General features: G+C 43.6%; 1 protein-coding gene and 2 long non-coding RNA genes across 47 annotated transcripts in view; 1 reads left to right on the forward strand and 2 right to left on the reverse strand.

Annotated features, from left to right (window-relative positions):
- The window catches only part of LOC310832750, a 404,622-nt gene that overhangs the window by 188,309 nt on the left and 197,868 nt on the right, over window positions 1-18,445 (reverse strand). The gene's annotated exons all lie outside the window — the stretch shown is intronic.
- MSI2 (musashi RNA binding protein 2) overlaps window positions 1-18,445 on the forward strand; it is a 450,658-nt gene that overhangs the window by 43,545 nt on the left and 388,668 nt on the right. For 29 of the 45 annotated variants that reach the window (XM_083714624.1, XM_083714657.1, XM_083714618.1 and 26 more), the window contains exons 1-5: window positions 11,961-12,024; window positions 12,514-12,554; window positions 13,119-13,200; window positions 13,931-14,015; window positions 18,255-18,296. In XM_083714624.1, the coding sequence (XP_083570750.1) occupies window positions 11,963-12,024; window positions 12,514-12,554; window positions 13,119-13,200; window positions 13,931-14,015; window positions 18,255-18,296 (312 nt within the window). In that variant the 5' untranslated portion in view covers window positions 11,961-11,962. Of the gene's footprint in view, window positions 1-2,621; window positions 2,732-8,808; window positions 8,965-11,151; window positions 11,399-11,423; window positions 12,025-12,513; window positions 12,555-13,118; window positions 13,201-13,930; window positions 14,016-18,254; window positions 18,297-18,445 lie in introns of those variants that run through there. The other 16 variants (XM_083714630.1, XM_083714661.1, XM_083714642.1 and 13 more) reach the window with 10 other exon arrangements.
- LOC310832756 lies at window positions 3,087-11,227 on the reverse strand. Its single transcript, XR_014558411.1, has 2 exons — window positions 11,100-11,227; window positions 3,087-3,684 (listed from the first exon to the last, which is right to left on the reverse strand). It is a non-coding gene; the product is annotated as an uncharacterized lncRNA (long non-coding RNA).

The raw sequence follows: 18,445 nt of genomic DNA on the forward strand, positions 1-18,445 counted from the left end.
TACAGATGTGAAGTGGCTGAAAGTGAAATAGGAATGTTTGTTGAAATCTCAGAAGCCAGAAGGGTGGCTGAAGATTTCTAGGCATTCAGGAACAAGGATTCCCATGACCTAACAAAACCAGGATAGATCATGCCAGATAGAATCAAAGCAGAATAATTTATGCAAAAGAAGAGGATGCTGATGCAGATTTGGACAGCTTATAAAAATAGTATAAATCAGGTACAGAGCAAAGATGGATTTTAGCTGTTTGTTTACTTGAATTTGTTGTTTTGGGGGCTGATGTTTTGTGAGAGTTACTTTTTGTGTGTGGCAATTTTATTGTGGATATGTTTTTACATATTGTATTTTTCATGCTGTATGCTGCTTTGAATTTACTTTTGATTTTTGAAAAAAGGCAAGGTACAAGTTTTAAGATAAATAAAGTTGTACATAATGGATGCAGAATTTAGCACATTGCTTTGGTAAAGTGCGAACAATTCCAGGCTACTTATTGCAACCTGTAGGAGCACAGTATTCTGTGACTAGTGGATAAACTAGCCTGGGACTAAGCTAAGCACAGATCTTGGGGCATATTCTACTTCCATTGCTCCCACTCCCTTCACTTTCTGTTCCCAACCTCCCACCCCACATCCTGTTGCAAAGGAGGGGGTTAGGAGCACTACTGAATATCTGCCCCTACTGCAACATGCTTCCTGGGGGTGATTGTCTTCTGGTGAACGGAGACCCCACCCACAATTCAATAGCCTCCCACCCCAAGTGCCAGGCCGTTGGTGAAAGGGGTGCCATATTTCGCTTTGATGTGGTGACGGGTGAAAGCCAAAGGGAGGGAAAACACAGCTGCATCACCATGGTGATTTATATTTGTGTTCAATTTTCATCCTGCCCATCAATTTAATTGACTTTGACTGAGCATTAGGAAAAATGTATTGATGGTAAAAGCAGTTTACTCCGGTGGAACTGATTGCCTAGAGGGGTAACGGGCTCCCTTATGGGGGGTCTTAAATTAGAGCAGGGATGGGGAAACTCAGGCCTGGTGGCTGAATGTGGCCCTCCAGATATCTCTATCAGGCCCTTGAAACTCTTTCCCAGGCCATACCCCTGCTTCATACCTTCCTTTAGTGTTTTTACTGATGTTCTCCCATAATGCCTTTAATGAATGATATGAGAGTGCTGATAGGAACTAGCCTACTGTACAGAGGTGAAATTTGCATTTGTGGCTCCACCCATCTCTGCTTCTGGCTCTGCCTACTGCCGGCATGTGGCCCTTTGGCTGAAAAAGGCTCCCCAACCCTGAGGCAGAGGCTGCACATCTGTCTGTGAGAGTCTCCACTTATGAGGAGCAGGTTGGATGAGATGACCTTTATATTACCTTACAACCCCCTGCAATGCAGGAATCTCAGCTAAAGCATCCATGACTGATGGCTAAGCAACCTCTGCTTATAAGCCTCCAAGGAAGGAGAGTCCACAACCTTGGAAGGGAGACCATTCCACTGTCCAACAGCTCTTACTGTCAGAAAGTTATTCCTGATGTTTAGTTAGAATCTTCTTTCTTGTAACTTGAAGCCATTGCCTCGAGTCCTACCTTCCAGAGCAGGAGAAAACAAGTTTGCTCCGTCTTCCATGTGACACCCCTTCAGATACTCAAAGATAGCTACCCCATCTCTTCTCAGTCTCCTGTTTTCCAGGCTAAACATACCCAACTCCCGCAACTGTTCCTCATCAGGCTTGGCTTCCTGACCCTTGATCATCTTGGTTGCCCTCCTCTGGAACATGTCAACGTCCTTCTTAAATTGTGGTGCCCAGAATTAGACACAGTATTCCAAGTTGGTCTGACTAAGACAGAATAGAGTGGTATTGTTACTTCCCTTGATCTGGACACTAGACTTCTGTTGATGCAGCTTAGAATAGCACCAGCTTTTTGTGCTGCTGCATCACACAGTTGACTCATGGTAATCTTGTGGTCTGCTAAGACCTCTAGATCATTTTCACAAGTACTACTACTAAGCCAGGTGTCCTGCATCTTAGATTTGTGCATCTGGTTCTTCCTGCCTATGTACAGAATCTTACATTCGTCCCTATTGAAATTAATTCTGTTAGCTTGGGACTGTTCTCCAATCCATCAAGGTCATCTTGAATCCTGATTCTGTCTTCTGCAGAACAAAAACTCTTTCTTAAGAAGTACTTTTAAGGGGCAAAAGAAAAAAGAAGGAAAAAAATGCAAGAGATCTAATGTGTGTGTCTAGTAAATAGGAAAAAAGTAGTAGTTGGTCTCCATTGATTCTAGAATAAAAAGTTGTGTGTACTCATCCTAAAGGTCCATCCGGGGTGCAGTCAAGGCATCACTTGGGGGCTGAGGTCCATGGCCCCACTTAGCAGAATGAGCTGGAGGTGGCACATATTGCTTTACTAAGACTGCATCTGGCCCTGCCTTGATTCCTAGGGTTCCTAGGAGACTATTAACTGTGAAATTGTGTGCATGTATGCATATATTCAAAACAGTTGCCTTTATTTTGAGATATTTAAGATCAAACCAAATAAAGCAATGAATGAGTATCTTCCCCCAAATGAAAACGTTTAGTTATTGGCTTTTTTTTTTCATGTCGTGCCTCTCTCTCCTGCAGGAGGCTCCTTCCAAAGACGTTGAAGTGTTTACTTGGCTCATACTTGGTATGAATGAATATTTCTGCAAAATGTAGGCCACAGTGCCTCAAGCGACAGGATGTGCCACAGGGTGGGTACTTTGCATTCATATTCAACAGCTCTTCCATTTCTTGTTTGCTTCCTTATGTAATCATTCTAATACGATAAATATGTATAGAATCCCATAAAGCCTCCCACTGGAGAGAAACAAACGTGGCAGAGGCGAGTGGGCAAAAGGAGAGCGCGCCTGAGAAAAAGGTCGGAGCAACGGGAGGCTGCACATGTGCCCAAACGGATGCGCAGTGAATCATCACCCCCAAGGTTTTTATTTTTTATTTTTTTTTTAGTGTGCAGTTGGACACAAAATGTAGAGTCGGGGTGCGTGTGGATTTGTGCAGTTGGAAAGCTGATAATATTCATTTTGAGTAATGGGGAAATTAGACATGTTAGAAGTATGTGTTTATTAAGCACTTGAATGACAGGCCATGTCAGGAACAGCATGCACGCAAATTATAGAAAGGTTGGAATGCATTCAATTTCCATACTTAAAACGAACTGTCCAAACCATATTAAAGGATCTTCTTCTTTTAGCTGGAGTCTTGTCTTCCACACCTTCATCTTTAGGCAGTTTAATGCCTTATTGCATCCTTGTAAATATTTTTGTACCTGTTCGTTATTGAACTAAGGCAGATTAAAATATGAAATGTTGCCGGGTAGTAGGTAAGGCTCCTGTGGAGTACCCCTGATGCAGGCTGTAAATAAGGAGCAAAGCACGCTTTTGTGTTCATTCGCCTTTTTCTTTTTCTGTGTCTGACAGGGTGTTCGTGCAGTTGGCAAATCTGTTTAAAAAACCCTGATTACCCCACTGGGGTTCAGAGTGTGCAGTTGAACCAGTGTTCTGCACAGGCCTGAGCGGCAGTCAGTCTTTGCGATTGATTGGACATTGTTTTGGCTGGAAATAACACTGGTGGTGCCTCTTCAGTTAGCGCTTGTTGGCAGGGCAGAGGTCTCGGCAAGGGTTAAAAGTCTGCTTTGGAATATAGTCTGATTTAAATGGGGAAAGAAAAGAAAGAAAAAAGAGCATTGAATGTTCAAAACATTATTATAAGATGAGATCTTATAATAATATGGGAATGCTAACAATACAAGCAGTCAAATCTCTCCCAGGATGAGGGGAAAAGGAGACAAAAGACGTCAAAGGATAATGAAGGACTCTATAAATGCCTGTTTCTAGGGAAGCTGACTGGGTCTCTTAAAAGAGATAGCTAAGCCAAACTTCTCGATGTTCTTATAGCCAATGTGGTGCCCTCCAGTTGTTGTGGGCCTCAACTTCCATTGGCCACAGCCAATGGAGCACAAACATCTGAAAGGCACTAGGTTGCCTACAACCAATATGAAGCTGGATGTGGAATATTCAGGACAGACAAAAGCAAGTAATTATTCATGCAGTGCCTGGTTAAACTAAAGAATTCTTTCCCACAGGATGTAGCAATTGGTGACCAACTTGGATGACTTTGAAAAAGGAGTAGACAAATTCATGGAGATAAGGCAATCAATGGCTGCCCGCCTCAGTGGCTATGTCCTACCTGCACTTTTGGAGGCTATATGTCTCTGAATACCAGTTGATCAGATTCACAAGTGGGGCTATTGGTTCTAGGTTCTCCTTGCAGGCTTCCCAAAGTCATCTGGTTGGCCACTGTGAAGAAAGGATGCTGGAGGAGATGGGCTTTTGGCCTGATCCACCAGGGCTCATCTTATGATCTTTAGATTGGCCACTGCTGTGACTCTGTAAGGCTGGTTTTTATGTTCATAGATGTTTGCCCTCCAGCAAAATAATCTAGTTGTTTATTATATTTATATCCCACCTTTCCCCCCAAGGAGGCATGCATGAAAGACAGATCAAACATTATAGTTCAAAATGATGCTTGATAACAGTCACCACCTGACCTGAAATATTGATGCTTCGGTTGGATAATTACATATCTTCTGTTCTGCGGTGTCAACACTGAATAGACCCACTGAAATTAATGGGCATGAGTAACATTGCTCCATTAATTTCAGTGGGTCTAATCTGAGCATGACTAATGTTGGGTATAACCTATAGCATTATCCTGCATTGTGTTGTCCTTATTTTTGGGGGCTGGTGGAGGTGAGAAATGTACTTGCCTTTGGGTCCAGCTTGGCTGCTTATACGTCCTTACTAGGGCTGCAGCTGGATTTTAGCTGATCAATCATGAGGTGGTTTTTTTTAAAAAAAAAAAATCATTGTTATTAAATAAAAATACTGCCCCATATAATAAGTTATAGCACAAGAAATAAGAGAAAAAAGGACATCATTGTATCATTGTATTCTAACACCTTATAAATATAGACTTTCCCATAAATCTATTTATCTTACATTCCTAAGAAACATCTTAAATTATCTATTTGTATAATACAGTGGTACCTCAGGTTAAGTACTTAATTTGTTCCAGAGGTCTGTACTTAACCTGAAACTGTTCTTAACCTGAAGCACCACTTTAGCTAATGGGGGCCTCCTGCTGCTGCCACGCCGCCGGAGCACAATTTCTGTTCTCATCCTGAAGCAAAGTTCTTAACCTGAAGCACTATTTCTGGGTTAGCAGAGTCTGTAACTGGAAGCATATGTAACCCAAAGTACCACTGTAAAGGGAAATAGTAGTACCACTCCTATTCTGCCTTAGTCAGACCCCACCTGGAGTACTGTGTCCAGTTCTGGGCTTTGCAGTTTAAGAAGTATACTGTACAGCCAAACTGGAATTCCTGCAGATGAGGATGGCCAAGATGATCAAGAAGATGGAGCCAGCTTGTTTTCTTCTGCTCTGGCAGGTAGAACCCAAACCAATGCATTCAAGTTACAAGAAAGGAGAGTCCAACCAAAGATTAGGATGAACTTTCTGATGGTAAGAGCTGTTCAACAATGGAACAGACTGTCTTGCAAGGAGGTGGGTTCTTCTTCATTGGGGGCTTTTAAACAGAGTTTGGATGGCCATCTGTCAGGCCTCCTTTAGCTGTGATTCCATTTCCTACATTGCAGCAGGTTGGACTAGATGCCTCTTGGTATCCCTTCCAACCTATGATTCTATGATTATGTGAAATACAAGCACAGAGGGTTTGAAGGTCGAACCATATTAGTTTTATTCTATTTCTCAAATCATCTACCCATTAAATTTCTGCATAGGTACCAACAATAGTTTTGAACAAGAAGCGTATTTCCTTTTTCTTTTCAGAATATGTGTGCTTTTAGACTGGGCTTTTAGAGATGGATGATTGCCTTTCCTAATGTAGTTTTTTTTTTTCTGGCTTTCTGACTGCCCATTAATTGTTCCTTTTCATGTTATTTGTAATGACTTTTGTGTCTGTTTTAATTACCAACTGTTAGCCCCACTGAATTTTTGTTTTCTAAAGAAAGGCAGGCTATACAGTTTAAATAATAGTCATAATAATTTTTAAGCATGGTGTGAAAACACTTTTAATCCCCCCCTCCGTATCTCCACCCTATTCATTAAACACCGGAAAGATCTTCTGTTTGATGCTCATTGACTTGTGGCCCAATCTTAAACATATATATTCAGCAGGCCTTCACCTTCCTCCTTAGTCAGTTTTGCATATGATTCATAGTTGAGAAAGGGTATATTGCCATGCCATGACCACCTTTGGATGCCATGGCTAGCTTAGGGTTTAACCATGGTTTCAGGCTGAGCACCAAGGCTAACCCCCACCCTCCCACATCATACGTATGCAATGCTCTCAAGAAAAAGAATTATGAGTCAAGGACAAATTACTGTGTGCTATTCATTTTGATTGTAAACTGCTTTCAGGAGTCTTTGTTGGAAAGTTGATTGACTGGACCAGATTACCGTGGCCTAGTTAATTTCACTCTTACAGTCAACTTTAAAAAGATTGCTTTTATGGCAAGGAAGTGAAGAGGGGGAGAGTGAATTTGCAGGAGGGAATATGTAAACCTGTCCTCCCATATACCTTTTTAAAAAACACCGAATTTTTTAATTTTATTTTTTAAAGTTCAACAACTTTCTTAGGCGCTGGGAGGGGATGGCAGCCTAGGCATTGTGGGCACTATCCAACAGGCGCATCTGCTACCGGTCATGCTGAGGGCAGGCAGGTATTCCTATCCAGTCCAGCATCCTGTCATCCTAGCCAGCCAGATTCCTATGGGGAAGCAGAATCTGAACGCTATTGTGCTTTCCCCTCCTGCGGTTTCCAGCAAGCTGGTACTCAGAAGCATACTGTCCCCCACACTGGAGGTAGAACATATCCAGCAGCGTTAGTAATCATTGATAGCCTTATTCTCCATGAATTTGTCTAATCCTCTTTTAAAGTCATTAAGTGTCCATTGCCGGATAGCTCAGTTGGTAGGGCATGAGGCTCTTAATCTCAGGCTCATGAGTTCGAGCCCAACCTTGGAGAAAAAGTTCTTGCACTGCATTTCTTCACCGCCTCTATTGCATCCGCAGAAAACAGCAGCAGGAGACTCTTTCAGGTGGTTCGCAATTTAGCGGAACCACCTGCTACATCGGGGCCCATTACAGGCCACATGATCTCCTGCAATGATTTTGCAAAGTTTTTTGCAGAGAAAGGCTGAAACCCTACCTGCCTGCGGACTGTCTCGCCAGAGTGGTGCATGCTCTAGTTATCTCCTGCTTGGACTACTGCAATGCGCTCTATGTGGGGCTATCTTTGAAGGTGACCCGGAAACTACAACTAATCCAGAATGTGGCAGCTAGACTGGTGACTGGGAGCGGCCGCCGAGACCACATAACACCGGTCTTGAAAGACCTACACTGGCTCCCAGTATGTTTCCAAGCACAATTCAAAGTGTTGCTGCTGACCTTTAAAGTCCTAAACAGCCTCGGTCCAGTATACCCGAAGGAGCGTCTCCACCTCCATAATTCTGCCTGGACACTGAGGTCCAGTGCCAAGGGCCTTCTGTGGTTTCCTCGCTGCGAGAAGCCAAGTTACAGCGAACCAGGCAGAGGACCTTCTTGGTAGTGTCACTCGCCCTGTGGAACGCCCTTCCACCAGATGTAAAAGAGAAAAACAACTACCAGACATCTGAAGGCAACCCTGTTTAGGGAAGCTTTTAATGTTTAATAGACTACTGTATTTTAATACTCTGTTGGAAGCCGCCCAGAGTGGCTGGGGAATAAATAATAAATTATTATTATTATTATTATTATTATTATTATTATTATTATTATTATTTTAATAGCAATAACAACAGCACTAGATATCCCTTGCTGTCCTTCCTCTGGCAGGTGGAGGACCACTTTATTCCAACAGGCTTTTGAGAACTGGCTGTTTTTAATAGTTCTGTGCTGTTTTTACTAGTATTCCAATATATTTGTTTTTATATTGTTTTAATTGTATTATAGTTTAATTACTTGTAAACATTGTTTAATTTAAAAAAAAAATGCTTTCAGCTTTTCATATTTTGTCCATGTTGTTTTGATTCTGGTAAGCAGCCTTGAGTCTGGGGGAAATGTGAGATACAAAGAAATATAATGAGACCATGTGGGTGCAGGAAGCAAATAGAGAATACTGGAGAGAAGTTGAAGAGGTGTAAATCCAAAGATGGATGTGAGATGCTCTAGAATCATCATCATCTCCATATTTATGAAGGCTGGAGGTGTCCAAAATCTTTGCATGGGAGTCTTCCATAAACTGGGAGGATTGTGACACATTTCTAAAATTCCTCTCTTGACCTTGAAATGGCACCACATTGTAAGACATTATAAACAGCTCCTCCTTTTCCTGCCTTTGCTCATTTGAAGCGATTTGTCCCTATCCTACCAAGTAGTAGCAGTGTTCTTATTATTTTTGAGGAAGGTGGGGAAATACAATTAGGTTTTTTAAAAAAGAGAAGGCAAAAATAAGAATTCTGATTAAAAGCACAGTCTCTTTCAAGTTTCCTTCATTTGCAGAATCACCTGCAAGCAAAATTGCCCCCGCGGAGAATAAAGTGGGGAGTCCCACCGAGTGGCATATGGGATCAGGCCTTTTGGGGGACATTTTTTACGGTTGTGATCCGCTACCAACCACTCCAGCCAATGTGATTATATTTAAACCAGGAACCGGAGAGAAGTTGATCGGCATAATACAATTTGTGGGATTACTTTCTGTCTGTTCCAGGGGCACAAGGGAAGAAGATATGAATAAGGAGAGGTGGAAGACGATGAATGGGATGGAGACCCCCTCCCCAAGGCCTTTATTCAGTGTATCTTCTGAATGTCTTTTCCAGAATGGGTTGCTGCCAGTCATGTAAGCCAAAGCACAGATTTCATGCAGGTATTTTTATTTTCTTATAGCCCTACCGTTCCTCCCATTTTGAGCTACCAGCTCCCATTTGTTGCCAAGGAGCAAACGATATGTTACGGTGCAGTCACATTCAACAACAAATCCCCAAGGGCCCCCACTTTCTTCCCTACCAAAATAGCCTTGGGGAGGTTATGACTTGCTTTGCAGAAGAGAGGAGATGGAAGGGGTTCTTAGCCCTGTCCCTGCAATCAGTTTCCCCTTCCCAAAACTCTTCCCTCGGCTGCTTCTGTCAAGGTGCATGTTTATAAGAGAAACACAGTCCCCAAACACACACAGTACCAGCGAAAAGTGAAATTCAGCTGAAGGGTTAAGCATGTTCTGCCTTTCCCCATGTTCCTTCTCCCCTTCAAAAGCAAACCTTCCCATGGGCACTTTGTAAGGAAGGCTAGAGCCACTGGTGCTATCCTATAATAATCAGTTTGTAAAAGAAGCAGATTGCTGCTCCAACCAAATTTTGAGTACCACCCCCCAATCCAAGCTGCATTAGAATAAAAATGAAAACATCAGTAGACATCATCGCAGATCTCCCACAAAATGCACTTGTTTACAACTAGGCAAAATAAATGCAACATTATCAATGTACAAGAGGGCAGGTCACCCCCCCCAACGAGGAACTTAATCTAAAGTTCAGCACAGGGGAAATCTGAGCTCAGTGGGATCGACTCTGCATGCAGAAGGTCCCAGGTTCAGTCCCTGGCATCTTCTGGTAGGGCTAGGAAAGCTCCTTGTCCAAAATTCTGATGAGCTCCTGGCGAGAAGTTAAGATAATGCTGAGCGATAGGGACCAATGTTCTGACTTGGTTTAAGGCCGCTTCCTATGTTTTAAGAGTAAGGGCCATAGCCCTGTGGTAGAACATCTGCCTTGCATGCAGAAGGTCTAAACTTCAGTCCCCAATAGGGGAGTGCTTAGTTATTCCAATTTATTTAACTATGCCTGGCATAGCCTCTGAGCAAACATGCATAGGATTGGGCTCTACATCTTGTACTGGAATCTCAGGATGATCCTTTGCAATAAGGAAGGGCTGCAGCTCAGGGGTAGAGCAGCTGCTTTGCATCTCCAGGTGGAGCTGGGATACATCTCCAGGTGGAGCTGGGAGACGCCCTGTCTGAAACCTTGGAGCACTGCTGCCTGCCAGTGTGGACGACACTGAGCTAGGTGGACTTGGGTTCCGATCCAGTATATAAGGAAGGTTTTGTATGCTCGTCAACGGTGTAGCCAGCCCCCACTGGGGACTCAAGCCTGGGGGGGCAGGGGCACGCAAAAATAACCTGTAAGAGTGTGGAGTACATGCTGCACATGTGTGTGCCAACACGATGCCACTATTGTGGCGAGATCAAACACAGGGGAAGCTTCCCCTCCATCTTGCACTGCGGCACAAAGGCGTTGCAAATTTTCTTGCCCTTCCTCCTCATCTCACCCTTACTCAGGATGCTTCAAGTACTTTGGTCACGTAAATTGCAGTAATTTCTAATGTGGCTATTGAGGTGGCTATTTTTTGTATGTGTGTGTGCCAATACAGCGCCTTGCCAATGGTGCAAGGAACCCTAGGCACTCCTGTGGCGTCTGTGGGCCTTTTTTCGTTTGCCCGCTATTTGGGAGGCCCGCGGAGGGTGCATTTGGCAACGTGAGAACGGGCCTTTTCAGGGTGCACTCTCCGCCTGTGCTCTCCCTTGCGAGACTCTCCTGGCACCACCATTACATAACTTTAGGAGTCAGGCAAAAACATTTCTTTTTTGCCAGGCCCTTAATCATCTGTGGCTTCCTTGACTTGGTGGGACGTTTTTTAAAAACAGGACCGTCTTTCAGGCTTTTCCCTCTATGGCCGTTTCAATGCATGGGTTTGTTTGTTTATATATTGAATTACATTGGTAAAGAAGCAACCAATACATTAATAATAATAATAATAATAATAATTTATATACTGCCTTTCATCTGAAGATCCCAGGGCACTTCAGAACAGAACAATAATAATAATAATTACGTGTGTGTTGTGCGGGAGAAGCCCTGCTCATTTTTGCTGACAAGGGGCCCTGGGCCGATGCCCCAAGTCCTGCCCTGACAGCACCCGCGTTTTCTCCCTTAGGAGCTAAAAGGCACGGCTAACCTGCTTCCACCACGGGAGAGACCCGGGGAGGGGACTGCAAGGTCTGTCCGGCTCGCCATTCCGTGAGAACGAGCGAGAGCGCTGTTTTGCCAGGCGCAGGCGGCGCATGTCAGATCAGCCCCAAAGGATCCAGGTCACGGTCAAGCCAGGCTGCCGGGCGGAATCCGGCTGCCTGCGTCCGCCCGGCTCCTTGCGCTTGGAGCGCCAGCGGTGGGCGGGTGTCGGGGCGAAGAGAAGCGGGAGCCAGGGAAGGGGGCGGGGCCTCGGCGGGGCTCGTGACGTCTCCCGAATCGGTTACTGTACGTTCTGAGAACTCCGCCCCACGTGCGTCCCCGGGAGGGGGAGGAGGCGGAGGAGGGGTGGATGGGAGGGAGCAAGGCTGGCTGGCTGGCTGGCTCTGGAAGGGGAGGATGGCCGTGCGCGGAAGGGAGAGAGAGAGGAGAGGGGGGAGGAGGGAGAGAAAGCAAGGAGCTTGAGCTGAGCTAAGCTAAGCTGATCCCACGTGTGAAAGGATCTGGCTGGTTCCCCGGCTTCTCTCTCTCTCTCTCCCTCTCCTCCCCTCCAGCCAGTAATATTCGCCGGTAGCAGGAAAAGAAAAGAAAAAGAGGAGAGAGGGGGGAAAAGGGGGGGAGGGAGAAGAGAGAGAGGGAGAGAGAGAGAGAGAGAGGGAGAAAGAGGGAAAAGAAAGATAAAAGGAAGAGAAGTGATCAGAGAAAGGGGGCAAAAAGGGGGGGGTGGAGAAAGAAAGAACCAGGGGGGAGGGTGGGGGGTTTCTACAGGGTGGGGGCTATTTTCTCTCTTTCCCCCTCTCTCTTTCTCTTTCTCTCTCTCCACGGGGTTGAGCCGCCTTCTCGTTTGCAGCCATGGAGGCGGAAGGGAGCCAAGCGATATCTGGGAGCCCCAATGACTCTCAGCACGACCCTGGGTGAGTTGGATCGTCCGCGCGCCCTCTCCCCTCCGCGTGTGTCCTCCTCCTCTTGCATTGCCACTTTAGAATGCTCTCCTGCCCTCCCCCACCACCTTTTGAACAAAACTGGGTTAATGGGGTGGGTGGGGGGTTGAGAGCGCGCGCGTGAGAAGCCCCCAATGGCTGATCCGGTGCCGGCTCTTTCTGGCTCGCTTTCCCCCCTCTTTCTGAGTTACTCACCTTGGGTGGGTTGCACTGATCTGCCCCCCTCCTCTTCCCCGCTCGTTCCCGGCTTCACCCCTTCTTTTGCTTCTCCACCTCCTTTTCTTCTTCTCTCTCCCCCCCACCCCCCTTGGCCAGACCAGGCTCCCGCTTCCCTCGGCGCCCCCCCCCCCCAGCCACCCACCCCCCTCTCCACCTCTGCCTTCCTTTTCGCTTTTGTAAGTTACACGTCAAAATGGCCGATCTGACATCTGTGCTTAACTCTGTTATGTTTTCTTCTTCCAGTAAAATGTTTATTGGCGGCCTGAGTTGGCAAACATCACCAGGTAAGACGGGGGTGAGGGTGCGTGTGCCGTGTGGGGAGAGGTGGGGGGCGCCCCCATCTCCCACTCCCCCCATCCCTCCAGCCCTGTCTCCTTTGATAGGTCTTTGTTGTTATCCCAGGTCAGTTGCATCGGGTTCTTGCCCCCCTCCTTCCCCTCCAGAACCCCCCCTCCTTTCCAACACTCTCACACAGTCACAGACAGACACACGTTTTTGTTTTTGTTTTCCCCTTCCACAAGGTTAAGGAGATGCGATATTTTATTTGCTCCAAATAACAGATCCATTTCTCGAGTCCTCTATTCGACCTTAAATTTGCGTGCGCGCACTTTTAAGGGATGGCAGGCTGGGGGGCAAGGGGGGGGGGCAGAGCAAAAGAAGCTTCCTTGTGCCACCAAAGAATCCTTTCCCACCTTCTGTGAAAGAAAATAATAGGTCATTCTCTCCCCTCCCCAGTGGCTGGTTTTAAATAATGTATTATTATTTTTATGTTTACGGTTGCTTCTGTGTTTTTTTTCCCTTCCCCCATCTCCTCCTCTCTCTCACTCTCTCTTTCTCCCATCCCACAGACAACCTTAGAGATTATTTTAGTAAATTTGGAGACATTAGAGAATGTATGGTCATGCGAGACCCGACTACGAAGCGCTCCAGGTAAGTCATCTTTCAAATCAAAGTTTTCTTCCTATGGATACTCCTCTCTTTCTCTTTCTCTCTCTGTCTCTGTGTGTATTTTATGGAAGCCTGAATATTCTGTCTATGAAGCAAGTGTTAATATATTTAAGAATATATATATATATACACACACACACACACAGACAGACAGACAGACAGACAGACAGTATATATGATTCCTTGGAAGTTTATATATCTTTTTTTTAAAAAAAACTTCTGGACTACTCCTAGATCTGACTTATAGTTCTGTGTCTTGTTTGTAAATGCTGATGGACACTGCTTAATTTTTGCTGGTGGGAACTTGCTAAATTATATCCCACTTTATCTCTTGGAGAAACTTGCTTCTGCTGTTAGGTGTTTTTTTTTTTTAATAGTCTCTTTGGCTTATTTACCCTCTTTTTAATAAAGAGGTCACATCCCATCACTTCTTCTCACTTCTGCATAAAGCAAAGCGGAAAGGTCTCTTTTTGGGGAGGGGGAGGAGGAGGAACGATTAAAAAAAAGGGTATATAAAGTCTTCCCCTTCCCTTCCTCGGAACCAAAGTGTATATTTTAAATGAGAGGGTGGTAGCTTCTTGAAAGAGGGCAAGAGAGGATGAAACTGGGTCCATATTTTTTTAATATATTTTTGCCGCTTCTTTTCCAGTGCTGAGTTCACGCTGTGTCCCATTTCCCTCTCCACCTTCTCTTGTTCTTTGTCTCATTTCAGAGGCTTTGGTTTCGTTACATTTGCTGATCCGGCAAGCGTAGATAAAGTATTAGCTCAACCCCACCACGAATTAGATTCCAAGACGGTATGTTATATGATGTGATGGAATTGGTGTTTGTGTGTGTGCGGCGTTTTAATGTCTCCTTTATTTCCTGCAATATTATGACTGTGACAGGCTTATTTAAAGAGACAGTGCCCCTTTTTTGTTGTTGTCGAGTCTGCCGGAGGTTTCTCGTTCAGTTTTTTTTTACTCCCTAAAAGAAGCACCAGTCTGTTACTAAGCCTGGAAGTTCTTTCTGGCTTTATGAAATCTCCTAAAATGTTAAATAACTTGCTAGCCACTTCAGTTTTAAACCAGTTTGTTGTGCTTAGTTGTTTTCTGCTAATTGCATCTTGAGCTACTCAGCTTAAAGAACTGCATTCCGGTACAACAACAAAATAAGCTTTCTTTTATGTCAGAAAAATGTTAGTTTTGCTCAGTGTTGGTTTCTTTTTTTTAAAAAAGTTTTGTTATTATTCTTACCACAAAACTTCAAAATCCTCTTCTTAATGCCCTTCCAGATATTTGAAAGTTATGCTCCCCCTTTTTTTTAACCTAACAAGGTGTGTTCTGTGGATCTGCAACTAATAAGTTTCAATGGGATCGTAGTCATTGTTTAGTTCTTGTTGATGTTATTCAAAGTCCGTCCATTGTACCGGACTTAAAACGGCTTGAAGAGTTAAATGCTAGTTTGATTTAAGAGCGTAAGAGTTTCCTGCCATCACCACCTTTCCCAGTACAAGTCCTAACTCATCTGTCGTACCAGAAAAAAAGGGAAGTTTGTGCCCTGTTATCTTCATTAGTAATCTTTGAGCAAAATTATAATTAAAGGACACTGGGAAAGGTCACCTCTGCTACAGCAGTTCTCTATATGGAGTGGGGGCCTCCCCCTTTTAATTTTGAGGAGGGAGACATCTGATGCAGTTGTCTGATGTACACCCATGACATTTATAAAATTAATTAATGTGAATGTTTTTCTTCAACATTAATAGCGCACAGTCCATTTTGTAAAAGGTGTGTGTGTCTATGTGTGTGGTTCTTTGACGCAACATATGCACTAATGTTACCAAGATCTGTTTTGTAATGGATTCCTTTTAAAACAAAACAAAAAAAGATTTGGAATCAAACTGGGGTTTTTTCCTTCCAATTTCTAGTAACGTGCTTGCATGAAAGCAGGTGGAAATATTTTCGAGCTGTTAATAACTTTTATGTACAAATTCTGCTGGGCTTGCCTGAGCATGTAAGCCGTGCTCAAGCATTTCATAATTTTGGGGTTTATTTATTTGGTGGGGTGGTAGCATTTCATGAGTTCCGGCTACGCTCCTGGGAAATTGTCTCTTTATGTTTATACAAATTTATTTATTTAGGTGTAAAAATCCAGGCAGGGAAAAATCTTTTGTAAATGTGGGCTGTACAAAGAAAGTAAACTGCTTTGGTCAGCCTTCCACCTATTGACCATTAATCCCGAGAGTGTATTAATTACCGTTGTCGTTTATACAGTGCCATTAACTATGTGGCATTTTACAGAGAAACTAGAAAGAGAGAGAGAGATCTTTGTCCCCAAGGAGCTTACAGTCTAAAACTCACAGTGGGAAATATGGAGGGGAAGGAGAGAAGAGACTAGCAAAGGATATGAGACATTGCTTTTTACATGTATGTAAAAGGCCTGGCAGCCCCAGCCACTTTCTCATAGGGTGGTGTTGGGACGGAGAATCATGTTAAGGAGTTGGTTGCGGTGCACCCACATCACTTAGTTTGTGATGTAAGCAAGGCCAAAACTGCATTTATTTGACCATGATGTCGCCCAAGCCCCGAAATCTGTGTTTCTCCAGCGTTAAAAAGAGAGAAAGCTTTATAGCTGCTGACTTCTTAGAGCTCTGATAGTATCTTGTCCTGCATAGCATTTGACTCTGTTTCAACGTTCAGCACAGGAAGCAGCTCGGTTGGGTATTGACATGGAAGGCGCCGCTCTTGTTTACAGTTACGTTAAAAGCTTGGTTTAGGTAATGGCCATTCATATCAGAAATAGTACTATTATTATTAGTCATTTCCTAGAGGACTTTGTAGATACAGTAAGTAGCATTGTATCTATCTAACTAACTAATTTTTATTTTTAGTAGCCTTTTTTCTTTCGGCTGTTCTTTTAAATAGTTGACAGGGATACGCAACAGGTATGGATTTGCCGTGTGGGTCGTGCTTTAAATCTCCTGGTTGCTTTAGGTTGACATTTTCCCCATTTTGGAGCAGTCAAAAGAGTCACTGTACGAAAGACACCCAACCTTTTGAGATTAACCTACGCTTTAGAGCTTGATGACTTACATCAACTCTCCCAAACATTATAGTTGTATAATAATGGTAGGCCTGTTCTCTGCCCCCCCCCCCCACCCTCCGTCCCCAAACTTTTAGATCACTCAATGGGAAATCTGCACCTGTTGTATTTCTCTGGTAGAAAAGTATCTAGTCAGTGCTGAATATATATGTGTATATATATGTAGATAATGTTAATCTCTATGAAAGGGTTAGCTTTGTAGATTAAGGATTTTATGAGTTTTCTCTTCATGCTTCACGAACTGTTACAGTGGTGTATAGTCACTCATTTCTCAGGTATATGGTTTTTCTTTTCTTGCTTTTTAATTTTAAAAAAGTTTTTGTCGTAAGTGGAGTGTGGTGTGATGACACATGCCAGCTAAGGGACACAAGCTGAACGAAAGCAGGTTGAAAATATCCCTGTTTTATGCAGGCTGTGAATAGGTATTCTTAACCTGCTGAAAGTGAGCCAAGGTTTCTTTTAAAGACTCGCCCCGGTTTCTAAGCAGAACTTAGGCTTTAAAGTGATACGAGTAGCCTGCAGTGAGTAAATCAGCTGACGAAGCTGGGTCTTGTAGCCACTTTCGGGGTATGTGTGTGTGTGTGTGCCCTGTTGACCTCAGTAGGATATAGGATTGTGCTTTGTGCATCCTATTAACTTGGTTAATGGAACCTGTACCCCATATCTGCAACATGCTTATTCATGTCTAAGGTTAATTCTTTCATAGGCAGTTTATTATGAAGCCATATCAGTCGGAATCTCTTCTCTGCCCTGTTCTGTCCTCCACCCAAGTTTGCTATGCAGAGGTTCATAAAGGTGTACATGACATTTTTAATTAAATCAAGTGATTCAGAAATACTGTATTTTGAGCAGTGTCTGGAACCAAAGGAGATTCGAGACCAATAACATTACCCTGTACAAATTTACTTGAGCAGAGGAGTTAATTCACTGTGGAACTTGCTTCCTAGTGAGTGAGTTTAAGACCACAGCTTTAGGAATCTGTTTTATTACCTTTTTTTGAGATACCCGTTGACAAGTCACCGTTTTTATTATTTACATGGCAGCTATAAATCTGTGGTTTTAGCACCTTGGAAGACAGGAGTCCATTGTCAGTTAAGGATATAGCCTTAAAAAATTCTATGGTTTGGTTCAGAGTTTTATTACCTGATTTATTATTTTATTCTCATTTTTTTAGAAGGGTGGGATCGCATGTTATTGAATTAAATTAGCTTTAAAAAATCAAATCTGCCTTAAACAGATACTGATTTTCATATAGTTAGCCTTGGATGTTCAAGACTGTATGTTAGTTGTGGTTGTGGTTTTTTCTTAAAGGAAGTTTTTTCACAGTTAGCGTCCTTTCAGGGTGACCTGCTAAAAGTGAAATTGGGGATATGCAGTTTGGGGTGGAAAAAGCTTTCCTTTCAGGCATTCCAGCTGATTTTTTATTTAAACTGGCAGTTGCTGTTTTTGTTCTTTCTTTTAAATAGTTTTCTTAAACTGCAGAGGCTTTAAGAATCCAAAAGAAAACAAACACAAACGGCAGGAAGATTGTGTGCATTGAAAGTCAGAATGGTTTGCATTCCCCTCCCAATTGCTCATATTTTTAAATGCATGCAATCTGCAGAATATGCAAATTGAGTCTAGCATCCAGGATTTGATGGTCAAATTAGCAACAGGGAACTCCTTCCTCTACTTAGCTCAAAATCTTTTTTATAAACAGTACTGTATATTGTTGATAGCTCACAGAACACATTATTGGTTCACTTTCTGTGTGTTCTTCCCCCCCATATGATCACCCCCCCTTACACCTCTGCACCCCCTTAGTAACCCTGCAAAACTCAATGTACCTGAGAAATGAAGGCTTAATCATTCAGTACAGTATCTTTTTTGTTTGTTTTTTTGCCTCTCTGAAGAATCTGTGCAAATTACGTTGCTTTTCATTTTTCTTTTCTCTCCTCCCTCCTGCTCCCTCACAGATTGACCCTAAAGTTGCATTTCCTCGACGAGCTCAACCTAAGGTAAGAAAGATCAATAATGGCGGGGGGGGGGGGGGTCAAGGCATCCTGAGAATCTCACATTGCTGAACAATGTAGAGAGGAATGGACCATGTTGAGGGGCTGGGTGGGGAGAAGCTACCAGAATTTGCAACAGAGACTTTTAAGGCTGG

Source organism: Podarcis gaigeae (genome assembly GCF_964106915.1).
Source record: "Podarcis gaigeae genome assembly, chromosome: 15".
Taxonomy (NCBI): domain Eukaryota; kingdom Metazoa; phylum Chordata; class Lepidosauria; order Squamata; family Lacertidae; genus Podarcis; species Podarcis gaigeae.